The sequence below is a fragment of the Aegilops tauschii genome, chromosome 2 (assembly GCF_002575655.3).
Source record: "Aegilops tauschii subsp. strangulata cultivar AL8/78 chromosome 2, Aet v6.0, whole genome shotgun sequence".
Taxonomy (NCBI): domain Eukaryota; kingdom Viridiplantae; phylum Streptophyta; class Magnoliopsida; order Poales; family Poaceae; genus Aegilops; species Aegilops tauschii.
The window spans coordinates 319,945,631-319,960,987 of NC_053036.3; the positions used below are offsets into that span (position 1 = coordinate 319,945,631).

Consider the following 15,357-nt stretch of genomic DNA (forward strand, 5'->3'; position numbering starts at 1 on the left):
AGTGGAGGGTTGTTGCAAAAAACACACCTCCTTTTCCTTGAGTATGCGCAAGGTATCAATTAATATAGCAATTGAGCAAATGTTCCAAGATCAAACAATAAAATAGCTATCAACAACATATGAATTGAAGTGTAAAAACAGTGCAATAAGTGTAAAAAAGAGCGCCATAAGGTGAGACGAGTCACATCTAGTTAACTGGTTTTCAGAACCTACATAACAAATTGTGACCCTGACTATTTTATTCTATACAAAAAAGCCTAATGCATGTTAAAAATAGAGAAATATCCTGAAAATTCCCACAAAAATTAGAAACATCCAACATTTCTTTTGGTGGTCTCATCTTAATCCGATAAAGATAGGCACTAGATTTATGTAACCGTGTTCTGCTGTCTGATGGATCTTACAATCATGCACATATATGACTTTAAAAATTCACGCACACAACATCTGTCACATACTCCCTCCGTTCCTAAATACTTGTCTTTCTAGGCATTTCAACAAGTGACTACATACGGAGTAAAATGAGTGAATCTACACTCTAAAATATGTCTACATACATCCGTATGTGATATTCATTTGAAATGGCTAGAAAGACAAGTATTTAGGAACGGAGGGAGTATATGACTTCAAAATGCATGTAACAAGCATTCGTCCGATGGACCCTCCCAAAGTAACAAGTGTATCTCCATCTCAATTAGTACTTCCTCGGTTCACAAATATAAAATATTTTGGATATTTTAATATAAAGTACATACTCACTTAAATGAGTGAACAAACACACTAAAACATATCTATATATACACTGAAAAGTTAAGTGATCTTATATTCGTGAACAGAGGAAGTACATACTAAACGTGAACAAGAACACCAAGATTCTCTCATATCAGGATACAGTACGACTTAATATGTTCCAAAATTTTGTCACCATGACAGAAACATGTGCTTGCGATAACCTTTTCCTCACCCTATCCGTCACCAAGTCTCCTCCATGTCCTTGGTCCCACTCTACTCTCCCATTCGGCGATTCGTCGGCGTCAAAGGAATGGGGACTCGTCCCTTTTAAAAGAAATCTTGTTTATACAACATGAGCTCATAACCATGTTAGAGTTTAAGGTGGTCTCACATTCTTGGCCAAACCCTACGGTTGCTCGTGTGCTCCAAGCGGATTGGACAATTCCCGCAAGGAATAAACATAAAAGATTCAAAAGAATGTAATACATAAATAAAGTTTTGGACAGTACGCTCAAGGCGTGACACGTGGTAGCATCAGAGTGTTCCCCTCTTGTTCCTGTATGCAAGAAAAGTAACCTACTAGGTAATCCCGACTGTCTACAACAAGATTTTCTCGGCTCCGGTGAGGGAGGGGCGATGACGACGGCACGTCTTCGGCTCGCTACAGTGCTTGTAGTCGTCGCTAGGTGGTCCATGGACCTGATAGTAATTTCTATTGCCTCAAGTGTGCTCTCTACTGCCATGATTGATGAGCAGATTGGAAATTTCTCTTGCGAACCCCCCCCACCCCCCACCCCCGCTAGGTAGTAGGTACCTTCTAAGTTGTGACTAATCAATGGAATTTTCTATTACATGCTCGCTGCGTGGAATAATGCGTATAGAACACGGACCCAGTGAACAACTTGGGCCGGCACATTTCAGTTGCTTTTTTTCCCGTTCACTAGTTTTTTGTGATGTTTTTCTTGTCTGTTCTGCTGGCTTTCGCACTAGTTCTCTAACCATTTTTTTTCTTTTTCTCATTCCTTTTGTAAAAGAGAATATGTTGCTTTTTGCTGTTTTTTATTCTTTTTTGGCATTTAATTCTTCTTCTTCTATTATTCATTTTATATTATATGAACACTTCTCAAATCCGTGATCATTTATAAAAATTCAAGCCTGTTTTATAAATTCATGAACATTTAAAAAAATCCATAAACAGTTTTATAATTTTTGAAACATTTTTTTAAATTGACAAACATTATTCTAAATATGTGTTTAAAACTACAGTGAACATTTTTTAGATTTTTGATTATTTTTTAAAAATTCGCGAACTAGTTGTAATGAACATCCCAAAACAACCCATCATTCGAAAGTGTCATTCTGTTCCCAGGTGCATTATGCTAGATGAACAGTAACTTCTGAAAATTTGCAAGAAAAATTCAATTTTTGTTGGAGATAAACATTGGTGAGTGTGAAGAATAGGCCTGGCACGGTGGTGAAGTATTTTCCACTTGTGCCAAAAGGCCTGAATTCTACACAGCCTCTCTGCATTGCACTACACAAAGGTAAGGCATGCCTCATATAATCATTCCCCAGATCATGTCTCGGTTGGTAGTTTCGAGCGCTGAGTTTGTCCTTCAAGTATTATCGAGTGCTCACTACGTATACTTTTTTGTGAACAGACGACATTCGTGATACTATGGGTAAAGAAACAAAACATGCACCGTACACTTCAAAAATTGCCTTCTTTGAGTACCAATTTTTTTTCTTATGTCTGCCTTTTCTTTTACCTTGAGCACACCGAATGTTTTTTTATATAATTTACACGGTAGTGAAACACTCAAAAAAGTCATATAACATCCCGGCCCATCCATATTGGTTCAGTCAAAACACTGAGAGTGGTAGTTGGTAGTTGTACGCCACAATGAAGTTTGCATTTTCTAGTTTGGTCGTGTATCATCATCTAGTCTAGTCTAGATCATCACATCACCAAAGGTGGCACCTTCCGTTGGAACCTTGGTGTCCACATCCACAACCCTCTGCTCATTCCTATACACATACCTCCTGGCGAAGAAGGTGTAGACGAAGAGTGCCACCAGCTCAAGCACAGCAAGCAGCCAGTAGAAGTTGTCGAGCTTGCCCATGTTCAAGTTGGTGCCGTCCAGCCAGCCCCCCGTCCCATCGGCGCGCCTGGTGACCCGGTTGGCCACCTGGATGAGCAGGCTCCCCAGCCAAGCCGACACCCCGAGGATGCAGTAGAAGATGGAGCTGCCAACGGACTTCATCCCGGTGGACGCCTCGCTGTAGAAGAACTCGAGGAGCCCCACGAAGGAGGTGACGTCCACCACCCCGAGGAGGAAGAACTGCACTGTCAGCCAGAAGACGGACATGGGGATCCCGGTGGTGGCTTCCATGAGGCCCTTGTCCTCCGCGACCCTCTTCCTCTTGGCCTCCACCAGGGCGGCGACGCCGGTGGCCACGGTGGCCGAGAGGAACCCGATCCCGATGCGCTGCAGATGCGTGACGCCGCCCACGTATCCCGTGATCCTGCGCAGGAAGGGGACGATGAACCGGTCGTAGAGGATGAGGATTACCATCTGGAAGACGGTGGGGATGACGAAGAGCGTGGCCGGGGAGATGTGGACGCTGCCGAGCTTGGTGTCCATGGTGTTCCCCTGCTGCACGGTGAAGTTGAGGATGAGCGGCACCGGGATGTATCCGAGGACGGAGCTCAGGAAGATGGGCACCATCCGGAGGACGATCTTGGTCTCCTCCACCTGCGTCACGGTGCACAGCGACCATGGCCCTGTCTCTCCGGTCTCTACCGCCGATTTCTCCAGGCACCTGTAGGAAGCTTTAGCTTCAGCCAAGTGTATATTTCAGGACTGTTCTTTAGATTTGGATTCGAGCTACTTACCGAAAGCCATCTGTCCGCTGCAACTCTTCAAGGACATTGTGATCATCTTGGTTCAGCTGCTTCAGCTCACTTGCGTTGTCAGGCAACTGAACATTTCTTTTCTTGAATGCCACCACAAGAACCTGTTTGATGCCAAGTATTTGGTCGAATTGCCATTACTACTACTAGGAACGGATTGTAATCTTGAATGAATCTGAAAAAACTAACACGCGGCGGATAAATATATACCTGCAAGATTCTTGTGATGGCGCTTCCACCGGGCAGCTGATTCCTGTAGAAAGGGAAGCCGGCCATCCATATGAGCATCCCCAGCAGCACGCACAGGGCACACACGGTGAAGCCGATGTCCCATCCTCTCCTGTTCTCCACCCACACGACGAGCACCAGGCCGACGAAGCCGCCGGAGGACACGGCGAAGGTGTACCAGTTGAAGAAGCTCGTCTCCTGCCGCTGCTCCACGGGGTCGGCCGTGTCGAACTGGTCGCCCCCCAGCGCCGGCAGGCACGCGCGCGCCGCGCCGTCGCCGATGGGGATCAGGTAGAGGCCCAGGAGGAGCAGGCTCAGGTTGGAGCCACGGACCGTCTCGCAGGTCTGCGGGCCAGTGGGACTGCAGGGCGGCGGGTGCAGAGACGGGACGTGCGCTTGCACTGCTAGTAGGATGTAGCCCTGCAAATGCAAACACGATGAGTGACAAGTGCTCTGAATGTGAGATTAGGCTTGCACAGCGACTGATTACTCCTTACTTAGGTGTCAAACCCAAATTGCAATGACCCGGTGGCATGTTTTGGCGCGTCAAGAGACCAGAGCAAAGTAGAGTTAAATGTGAAGGATTATTTGGGATCATAAAATCCCATCACATTGCTATTTTATGGAATTCACACGTTTTTCTGCAACATCAAAAACTATTTTTTAACACAATAAAAAAATATTTATATTAGTAACAAACACGTGCAGTTGCATAGGCTATTGTATATGTGGCATGCAAATATCGCATTGGGTCTGTCTAGGACACATCTAGATGTAATATAGTTATGTCACATCTAAGCTGATGTCCACTCTGTTTGCGGTCTATTTTTTTTTGTCCTAGTTTTTTTCTTGTCGCTGCATTATATACTTGTGGGAGCTTAGATGTGACATTCTTAAAAAACATCTAGATGTGAATTAGACAAACTATATCGCATTTGTTGAGACTTTAGAGCTGAAAACACGACAGGTGAATGCGGCATATGGCGACTCTGGTAAGGTGGTGCTCTTTGAGCGCTAGATCTTGAGTTCTAGGGTGAAATTCTAGGTCCGACCTTCTTTTGTTGAACTTGACAATAATGATATTCATGCACCGTTCCCTTGTTAAAATCATTGTTTGGAGTTTGCTCAGGCTTATGTTTAGGTTGAAACCCATAATCTATCATCAGTGCTTGGATCGGACGACAACAGTGCTCCTGCTTTGTTCCTTTTCTGGAAGCGCTGTTGTCGGAGGATCTCTCCTATTACCTTATGGTTGTCAGCATTGTTGGCTGATGCTGATGTTATTTGAACATTTTTAACGGGAGAGATTTGTGGCCCCTAGGTGTGGGAGCACGCAGATTCCTGGTCGCCTGATTGCCTCGTGATTCGGAAATTGGTTTGATCTTTACATGTGCTTTAGTCATTAATTAACTTAGATGGGTCCATGCGTCCAACTTTTAACAGCTCCACCCATCCCGCTTTCCATTATTTTTCTTCGACTTTCAAATTTGGATCCATTATATCTTTTCAATCGAAACTTCAATTTGTGTTCGGTTTGCATATTCGTCTTCGTTGGGATGAGGGGTTTGGAACAAGACCATTCGTCAATACGTTTTGATAAGTTTTAAAACCCAACAAGTTTCGACTACTAGAACTTGATAGGGACGAATGATAAGTTCACCGAGTTTCAAAACTAAAACTTAAACCCTAAGCCAAAGACCCTAAACCCTAAATCCGAAAAGAAAACAAATGAAACTTGGTAAAATTGGTAAAAATTTAATATTACGACTATTAGGTTTTAAATATTTGACACTTCGTAAAATTTAGAAGTTCTCAACATGTATTCAAGAATGGTCTTGTTCAAAAGTTTTGGTAGCAACAAACACAAATATACAAATGAAACTCAATTTGGACTTTTGGTTTAAAATATCTAATAATACATTGTAATTTGTGGATGAAATGAAGAAGCATTTAAGGGGTTTATGTCCAAACAAGTTCGTCAAACTCAAAGCGGATGTTTGGTCGCACGCATGTATGCTCCCGCATTTGCGCGCCCCTTTGGATATCTGCATTTTTAATGCGAAACAAGAATTTTGATTTTGTATTTTTTCAACTTCTCTAACTTCCAAAAAAATCAAATAACACAAGTGTTGACATTTTTTTGGGTACCACAATAATTAATTGCCCAACTCCTGTTTGACGCCTTCTGCACCCGTTAGTTTGTTATCCGCAAACCGGCGCACACACTCCCTCTATGCTGGGCCAGCCCATTTACCAATATTTTTTTGCTAACCTGCGCAAAAAGGTGCCCGCACGTGAATCAAACTCGCGACCTCCTCATTCAATATAAACTGCAGTAACCTACCAGGACACTTCACGCGACGTGAGTAACTTTCATCCTTTAGAGCATCTACAGCCGGGCGCCCCAAACCCGCCTCATACGTCCGGGCGGGCCGCCCGGTTACGGTTTTTCGACCCAGACGGCCCCCTCAAACACCCGGGCTGACCGGCACCCCTCATATCCAGCCTACATATGGGGCGGATATGGGGCGCCTGGACGCGCCCGCTACGTAGGACTGACGAAGGGGTCCCAGCCAGAAACGCCCTGAAACCCGGCGGTCTAAAGCTCGTCTCCTCTGTCGGACTGGCGGCGCCGTGTGGCGCAGCTCCAGCGGGCTTCAACATGGAGCAGGCCGAGGCGGAGTTCGCCGTCGCCTAATCGAAGGAGATGGCGGAGAAGCAGGCCACTCTGGAGTCCATTCAGAATGAGGCCTATGTGGAGGTCAACCGGGCGTTCCTCTGACAGGAGCAGGCGGCGTTCGACGCGCCCGTCACCGAACTCGACGCGCAGATAAAGGTGGAGGAGGCCGGAGCGGAGCAACCAGAGGAGTCGGAGCTGCAGTTGTCGCCCTTGCTGCCGAAGCCGGGCACGAAGATCGTCAACGTCTCCGACGATGAGTAGCTAGGTGATCGACGTAGTACGTAGGTTATTTCGTTTGCATGTCCTTGTATGGATTTAAGAATTTAGTATGAGATGTCCGGATTCAACTACTGAAATTTAAGGCGTGCCCGGTCACTGTCCGCCGACGCGCCCGACATTTGAGGGACGGATTTGCAAGTCAGGCTGTAGATGCTCTTATTCCGGAATAAGAGCATGGAAATGGTTCGTTAATATAAAGCGGGGAAACCCTTTTTCTTAAATTCAGATGCTCTTATTCCTTTTTCGTCTTTCTTTTGTTCGTGGAAACCGACGAGAATGGAAATGGTTGACCAGTCAACTGTCAACCGTGAACGAGCGAAGGACAAGGAGGAGCGAGCGCGAAGAAAGGAAGCGGCAGCGCCCAGCGCGTTTTATTAGGCCGGCCCTAATGAAGCGGCTGCGTGAGCGCCAATTGTGGAGGAGCTCCTAATTAATTGGGATATCTACTGCGAACTGAAAAAAAAACAAGTGTTCAAAGGGCGGCTACCATGTCACACGACAAGGCCCACTTTGGTGAGACGTTTTGCCAAACTGCCTTCTTCAGCGAGGGCCACTCCGCTGTTTTGTTTTTGTGTTGATGGCGAAACACAACGATAGGGACCGTAGGAGCTCCAGATGGGGCACCAGCCCCATTGGCCAAACCAAAACAAGATAATTTTGCTAATGACAAATTGTTTGGAAATCTAACTAGTGCACATGCCCCGGTTAATTATGAATTTTTAAACGAGAGATGTGGTGTGTTATGCATGTTACAACAAGTAAGAGAGGATACCAGGCCACAGAAATAAGATCATATGCAATGCAAGACTTACATGGACGAGAGGTAACTCAACTAAGTTAAATTCAAAGCTGCGACACTTATTCTAAATCGGCAAGAGTAGTAAGCAAGTGAGTATAACCTGATAACAAAGTGACTACACATCCACAACCTGGTAAAGAACTATAGCTATGACCTGAAGATCAATGACAAGAAAAATAAGCGTAAAACATATGTTTCAAAGATTTAGTGCAAAAGCCAATGACAAAAACGGACCATCAACCGGGTAATCTACACGGTTTTGAGTGATTATTTTGTAATTTTAAACTTAAAAAGGAAGAAGAAGCGTGCAGCTGAAACTAACTGAAAAGCCAATATAAATGGTCCCAACCTCCCAGGACTTCTAGAAACTTGTTGATATTTTGGTTCCCGCGAGAAAGAAAGCGGGTCATCCAACTCTGGCATTCCCACCACCAACTACTCCCCCGTTGTGTCGACCCCACCTATGCTATGCTGTGTATGCCACTTTGATCGTCTCGTCGGCGTCGCTCCTCCTTTTTCCGCTCCTGTTGACGCGCCGATGGCACCCATGCCACCTTTGTCTAGCGCTTGATGGAAAAATCCAGCACCTTTGCTAGCTAGCTAGTCGTATTCGTACGTAGCATTAAACTCAAGGTGTGCTATCAGGCTAAAACGTTGACTAGATTCCTTAGTTTGGGAAATACTGACGGTTACTGAATGAAATGCATAATGGAGCAATCATGCATGAGGCTTGATATATGTGGATAAAAAAAGGCTCCTTCCACTTCCATGGATAAGTAAGTACCAAAAACAAAATCACATGGACATGGAGCAGTGGATAGTAGTACCAGAATCTCGATTGGTCCGAAGATAAGGACGGTGTAGAAGCGCTTGATGTAGGAGTCGGCGAGGAAGGCCGCCGGGATGGAGAACATCTGCAGCGCGGCGAAGAAGTTGCTGGCCGTGGTGGAGGCCTCCGCCACCCCCATGTGCATGGTGCCGCGAAGGTAGGTCACCAGGTTCATGATGTTGGCGATGTTGGCAGCGTTGCTCAGCAGCACCAGAGCTGCATGCATGCACAACAGCAGATTAGAAAGAAAAAATGTGAAGCGATTCGATTAATTAAGATCTCTAATCTTGGCCAAAAAGACTACTGAGTATGGTTTGTGGAAACACACGACTGGTAGCAAAAGTGGGAGTGAGAGTGACTTGCTACTGCTACTGCTAGCTAGTGAGCATAGCAGGGGAAAAGTGTGCAAGAAACCTGCTTGCTTGCTAGCTAGAGGGAGAAAAAGTGTGTGCGAGAAAAATCCAAATGGATCGATTTTTTATTTACACATATATACTAACTCAAGAAAAGAAGGTTATCATTGTTGACAAAAATGGGATGGGCAAGACTACTGGAGCTAGCAAATCAAAGAAACTTAGGAAGACATGAACGATGTAGTATGCAGGCAGGGCGTTCGGTTCCAATTCCATACCGTGAATGAAGATGGAAGCTCTCACTCCTCCATGCTTCTTGGGGTTAACCGGCCTTCCCCTCCAGTCGACGAGCCCTGATGAGCTGCCCATGCCCTCCCTCCCTCCCTCTCTCAGATCCGCACTGCTTCTGCTTGCAGGTTGCTGCTGCCGGTGGAATGGCTGCTGCGTCTCTCGACTTTGTGTCAGTCTGATGATAGCTACTAATAAAGGAGCGAGAGGCCTTGGTGGTGGCACTGTCCAAGTGAGCACCAAGGGACGGGATGAATGACACAGCGAAAGGAGGTCCCGATGGACAGTGAAACGCCACCAACCAGCTACAAATAACGGCTGTACTGCGGTCAGCTATAGCTAAATGGCCAGTCCCGGCTCCCAATGTTTCACATCGTGTGCTGCGCCAGTGCTATATATCCTGACCCATTTCCATTGTTTCGAAGGATGGTTTTCTTTGTGGTGGGGCTCAAAGTGTTGCGGGCGCTTCTACGGATTTTTTTAAGTTATGATATGAAGAAAATTCATCGACTTGTTCAAATTTTTAATAGAAAATATTCTTTCTTCTACGATTGAGACTTCAAAAGGAGACCTGTTCAAATATATGTCCATCGCTGATACTTGGTGAAGAAACCACAATCCTTCTTAACGCTCAGGGCCGCTCCTTTACCTAGGGCTGTTCGGAAACCCACCCGCTCCAGAAATCACATAATCCACGGAGTACCAATTTCCTCGCTCCGCTGTTTTAAACTGCAGCTCCGGCTGCTCCTGGAGCGGAGGGACTCTGAACAGGCCCCTATTCTCAGTCTAGGAACAGAAATTCTCATGTCATGTCAGAGGTGCCGTGCCGCCGCCACCACCAATGGTGCAAGCCAAACAAATACTGTATCACTCCCTTGATGATACAACTTTTTTTTTGTGGGACCTTGATGATAGAACTTGACAATCTCCACAAGGAAGCCTTTGGCACGATGACATCAATCACAATGTCCATATTCCTCCCAGTGAGCCCTGTTATTTCAGGAGCAAGTGACCCCACCCAGACTATATACATTTCACCATCAACAATATCAGCTGGTTTACCAATAAGATACTACCACTTTAGCTGTGGATTCATCGTCACGTGAATACTTTGTGTCCGTTTTGATGAAGGACACTTTTATTAACACAAAATATAATATGCTCCAATTGCGTACACACCATTGTCAACAACGGTTGGTGCTTCATTCGGAGTGGTGTAGACCCGGTACGAAGCCAATTCGTCCAGCAGTAGATAACGGAGATGAACTTTTATGTTGAAAATCATATCATTTCTACATAGTCTAAGCGCCCCATAGTAAGGCAGATGCGTCCATCCTTGTTAGCGTACAAAACTTGTTAGGTATGTCATCGAACAATGACCGTACAAATTGACAACACTTGTTGACGGATACAAATTGGACATTATTTAGATGACTTACTACATAGAATGCGCAAACTTGCACTAAAAGAAGAGGTGTTTAATTGTCTTGCCATGGGCACAAAAAACAATACTTCTTGCTTCCTTGCCAGTTGCAGTGAGCAAGATTGTCCTTTGTCAGCACAACTTCCTCGGCAAAGATACCACATAAAAGTCTTTCTTTTACTGATATCTTCAGCTTTCAATATTTATTTTACTACTGTCCACTGGAGTCTTCGAGTGCGAAACCACGGTGCCTATAGAGTCGACGCCCATTTTTGTTAGATTTCAGCAAAACTCATCCACAGCCTTGACAACATCAACCCATCAATCATACATAATTAACCAAGGGTGACCTACCAACAAGAATAAAGGTATAAGCAGGAAGACTAATTATTACCTCAGGCTAGGAGTCCTGTTCTGGCAACCTTGTTTGGAACGCTTGCCCTCTGCAGTAGATCGTAAGTGCACGTCACATGATAAATACCACCAGCTTTCATTAGCAGTTAATGCTCTGGATATTAATCTCCCATCTAAACAGCTTATCATAATTCACCCAACATGAAAGACCATTGGACATGTAGCTTCATGACATGAATCCATATGTGAGACCAAGTTACTTAATTTCAGTCTCATAATTCATGAAAGAACCATACCTTTACACAAACTCCAGCAAAAGATATCAAAAGGGTGACCTTCCAGTCCCAGGTACCATTACAATAACAGAAATTCATAGCAGAAATCACCATGAGACTACTAAATAGCAGTGCACCCCACTTAACAAATGCTCTCAGCATCGATAGAAGTCAGGGTAAGCTGCTAATATTCTAGCAAATTAATTAGCATCCATAGTTGCATACAGATTACAGATAAACACACATCCCAGAAAAGACAATCCCAACAGCATTGACATATTCTGGCAACATGAATTCATCACCACTCCTGAGCATGCCAACATTAGGACCAAGCAAACCAGAAGCTTGTGAGAATTCACAAATCAGTGTGTTAATCTTCAGGAACATACAGAACTTTCCCCACCAAACAGCGGTGCACATAAAATTCCATATATAGTTCCGATGTGGAGAAGCTTCGTAACATCTGGCACAACCCCTTGGCCTTGCTTTCCGTAATTGAGTAATGAAAAGATACTGTCATCTTTTTTAAGGCAGTTGCCCAACTGAATAACCGTTGCACAAAATCACGTTCATGTTCAGTTCCTGATAGTTCACTAATTTCTACTTCTTGGAGGCGATCGAGCACAAGTTTCTCAGTTTTCCAGTGTTTTGGCTGATCACAGATGCAACTCGATGGGCATGGAGTCTGCACCTGAAGTGAGGAGCATACCAACTTCGTAAGATTAACCGATATGTTTCATGATGAAAAAGAGATGAAATTATAATTTATCAGACTGTCCGAGTACTTCGAGATGCATAAGCACATTTACAAAAGAACACCACCAGGAAATAGTGAAGCCAGCATACTGCAGAAAATGTGTTTGTTCTGTGTTACTGTGTACAAAGAGAATCTGGTACGACAAACACTATTATAGAAGTTACACAAATTCTTAAGCATGATGATGTTCAGTTTGACCTTTGAACTTCATTGTCAATGAAATATCTTAGAAAAGCATATCGTAAGAAAATAAAATTATCTCCAAGTACTTGCTTTAAGGCTGATTGTAATGGGAGTATCATAGTTAGCATCATACATGCCAACTAGGCAATTTTGATGAGGTGGCGTAGAATTAAATGAGGAAAGAGAGAATTGAGTATCATATTATGATACCGTGTCATAATAAATTCAATGCTACTATGTGTCATGCATGACAATAAATAAGACCACCTAAGATACTAGTCTATGATACTATGCACTACGGAGGTAGTATCATACACTAGTTTCATATGAATGATACTATTGTACGATACCCCCCACTACGACCAGCCTAAGGTTGTTATCAAGATTGAGCGTGCGACTGAGCCTTCCAGGCAATAAAGCGCAATATATCGTGGATGAAGATTTGTGGCTCTCGGGTGCCGTACACCCCTATTTGAATATAGCATTAAAAATTACCAGGAAATTTCAAAAAATTCTGAAATTTTGGGATATCAAACCTGGGTGTCCATTGTATACCCGTGTTCGGTTTCGTGGGGCAAGGCCGCAAGGGTGCCCATGATAATCTTGGTAAAAGAGTCAAAAAAATTCCTATGTATAGAAAAACAATTTGGATGGATCGTCTATCGGACCATATTTCCTTCGCCACGGATACCATGGGCACCCATTCCAAACGAAATTGAACACGGGTGGACAATGGGCACCCAGGTTTGATATCTGAAAATTCAGAATTTTTTGAAATTTCCTAAAAAAATAATACTATATTCATATAGGGGTGTGTGGCACCTGGGAGCTCCAATGCATTTCCCAATATATCGTCACATACATTAGAAAATAGTACGCCGCTTTGCTAAACTTGAAGATGAAAGTATTAGCAATTACATGAGCCGTATAATTTCCACAGTTAAAGTTTGGAGACAAGGTATTAGTATCAAACCAACACCTAGAGTAGGCCAACTGGCAATCGAGTCTAGGTATGCCTGGAAGTGCAAATGCGTATTGTTTTATGTGACTAACCTGATAACTCGAGCATTATACATGTTTAAAAGAGTTATATAGAAATTAAGGATAGTTTTACCTCAAAGTAGTTAAGTGCCAACTTTCTTACACCAGTACACAGTCCGAGAATGTGGAATGAGCTGGCACCAAAGCAATGTCCGTTTGACATCACAGTCAGGGACAAGCATGTGACGTCAGGGAGCCTTGTCATGTCTTCCATCAAGTATCGATAGTTACCTATATCCTGCAGGTTCAGATGACGTCACAAAAAAGGATTATATGTAATGTCCGGGAGCCTTGGCATGTCATCCATCAAGGTTTGTAGGTAAATCACAAAGGAGAGTAATGTATCACAGTCAAAAAGTTCATTATCCTCTTGGATAACGAATATTCTAGTCAGAAAAAAAGAATACAATATAAGAGATGAACATCAGCCGCGCTCAGGCTCAACATGTCTATTACAGAGATTTGAGCAAATAGAAGTATAGAACAAGCGAGAATTTGCATGGCTATTTTAGAATGTGATATTGTCCCATTGACACATTCCTTCAGTTAAACTACATGTTTGTCTCATTATCAATTTATCAATTGATCACATTGTCCCAATGACACATTCCTTCAGTTAAACTACATGTTTGTCCCATTATCTATTGACTTATTAGCGTGACACAAACTTGCCATGATGACATAACTTCACATATAAGATTGAACTTACCAGATGATAGAGCAGTAGGAGGGTTAGACTGTGCATGACCTTGAAGTTCCGCAAGATCCTCAGGCAATCGCGATTGGGTGTAAAGTCAACTGGTCCATATACAAGAAAAATGCCAGCGTGCAGACATTGTAGATGTGTCATCTCGCCAAGTTGGACAGAGCATGGATCATAGGCATCATTCCAGTGGAGCGACACCAGCTCAGGAGCTGAGATGCTAGCAATAGGTTGATTCGGAGCAAAGCAAAGGATCACACTTAGCTCTTTGAGCTTCGGCGCCACGACAGTGAGCTGCTGCAGGCCATCTAGATCCTTGAGCTTCAATTGCAGGAGAGACTCTGAGCGGATGGTGAATTTGTCGATGCCTCGGGCATCGTTGATGGTGAGCCTTTGCAAGCATGGGGACCACGCCGAGGATACAACGTCACCGAGCAGGCACGGACCCTGGACCTGGAAGCTATTCAGGCGAAGATCGGTGAGCCGAGAGGATATGGCGGAGGCTGGCACTGCAATGCCAAGAAACCCTAAATGGAGCGAGATCGAGGTGGCGTTCTCGAAGCATGGCAGTTCAAAGGCGCCTCTGTCCCCGGCCTCGTCGTCCGGCGACACAGTGTTGATGAAGAATAGATCGCCGGAGAGGCGGCGGGCGGCGATGGGGAGCCACGCGGCCATGAAGTCGGCAGAGGCGTCCGTGGCGAGGATGCGGAGAGAGCGGAGGGCCGGCGCTTGATGGGCGGCGAGGACGGCGGGTATGCTGTATGGGTTGGTGTCGGGGAGAAAGTCCAGGCCCGGGAGGAGGGCCCAGAGGCGGCGCCAGCGGCTGGAGAGGACGCTGGTCCGGGCGGCGACGGCGGTGTTGCGGAGCCTGAGAAGGATGTGAATGAGAACGTCGTCGGATAGCGCGCTGAGGAGGTCCTCGCTGCCGCTGGCGGAGAGCTTGGCTCGCTTGGCGGCGATCTCGCCGTCACTATGCTCCATGGCGGAGGGATTTTGCGCGCCTCACATCGGGTTCACACTCACTAGTTGGGGATGGGGATGGGGATGGGAAAGAGCCGGCGGCGTGGGATGGGGACGGGTCGGCGTCGAGTTGCGGGAGAAGGGCGGCGCCGTCGCCACTGCTTGCGGCGAAGGGACGGATGTCAAGCGAACGCCCAGGCCCATGAAGCTCAGTTGGAACAATTTCAGCCCAGCAGCACAACGTTGAGTTTTTTGTGTGTATTTTATTTTTTTGCCAGTCCCGGCATTTAAAATAAACGTTCAAAACAGCGTGTTTAAATCGTTTGAATCACTATGATGGTAAAAACTCGTTATCATCATGTTCTCTGCGATAACAACTTCAAAAAATGATCATGATTGTATATACTGGGCTATCGAAGCCTTTAGAATTTAGCGGCTACGGATCAGCAGGATGATTTTTCTAAGAAATCATCCGCCTAGCTAGCCCATCCGATGTGACGGGCGATGGCCCTTCGATGGCAGCAAACGAAGTTTGTTTTCTTCTCTCTTTGTTCTTCCA

The 15,357-nt window shown here is 45.0% G+C and overlaps 2 protein-coding genes across 2 annotated transcripts; both read right to left on the reverse strand.

The window, feature by feature from the left end:
- Positions 1–2,458: 2,458 nt before the first annotated feature.
- On the reverse strand, positions 2,459–9,457 carry LOC109759301 (protein NRT1/ PTR FAMILY 4.5). The gene is made up of 5 exons (XM_020318123.4): positions 9,093–9,457; positions 8,460–8,677; positions 3,857–4,294; positions 3,629–3,750; positions 2,459–3,555 (listed from the first exon to the last, which is right to left on the reverse strand). Exons 1-5 carry the CDS (start codon positions 9,181–9,183, stop codon positions 2,685–2,687), a joined length of 1,740 nt encoding a protein of 579 aa, XP_020173712.1. The 5' UTR covers positions 9,184–9,457; the 3' UTR covers positions 2,459–2,684.
- A 1,678-nt stretch (positions 9,458–11,135) lies between these two features.
- On the reverse strand, positions 11,136–15,000 carry LOC109759309 (putative F-box/FBD/LRR-repeat protein At4g03220). The gene is made up of 3 exons (XM_020318129.4): positions 13,845–15,000; positions 13,209–13,373; positions 11,136–11,845 (listed from the first exon to the last, which is right to left on the reverse strand). The coding sequence occupies exons 1-3, from the start codon at positions 14,817–14,819 to the stop codon at positions 11,525–11,527; spliced, it is 1,461 nt and encodes a 486-aa protein (XP_020173718.1). The 5' UTR covers positions 14,820–15,000; the 3' UTR covers positions 11,136–11,524.
- Positions 15,001–15,357: the final 357 nt, after the last annotated feature.

What these genes read in the sequence shown, in the direction of transcription:
- LOC109759301 (XM_020318123.4), bottom strand. Translation starts at nt 9,183, where the DNA reads ATGGGCAGCTCATCAGGGCTCGTCGACTGGAGGGGAAGGCCGGTTAAC. An exon ending in AGCTTCCATCTTCATTCACG is followed by an intron (nt 8,678 to 9,092) that starts GTATGGAATTGG and finishes GCATGCATGCAG; the next exon opens with CTCTGGTGCTGCTGAGCAAC. An exon ending in TCGGACCAATCGAGATTCTG is followed by an intron (nt 4,295 to 8,459) that starts GTACTACTATCC and finishes TTGCATTTGCAG; the next exon opens with GGCTACATCCTACTAGCAGT.
- LOC109759309 (XM_020318129.4), bottom strand. Translation starts at nt 14,819, where the DNA reads ATGGAGCATAGTGACGGCGAGATCGCCGCCAAGCGAGCCAAGCTCTCC. An exon ending in TCCTACTGCTCTATCATCTG is followed by an intron (nt 13,374 to 13,844) that starts GTAAGTTCAATC and finishes CTGAACCTGCAG; the next exon opens with GATATAGGTAACTATCGATA. An exon ending in TGGCACTTAACTACTTTGAG is followed by an intron (nt 11,846 to 13,208) that starts GTAAAACTATCC and finishes TCCTCACTTCAG; the next exon opens with GTGCAGACTCCATGCCCATC.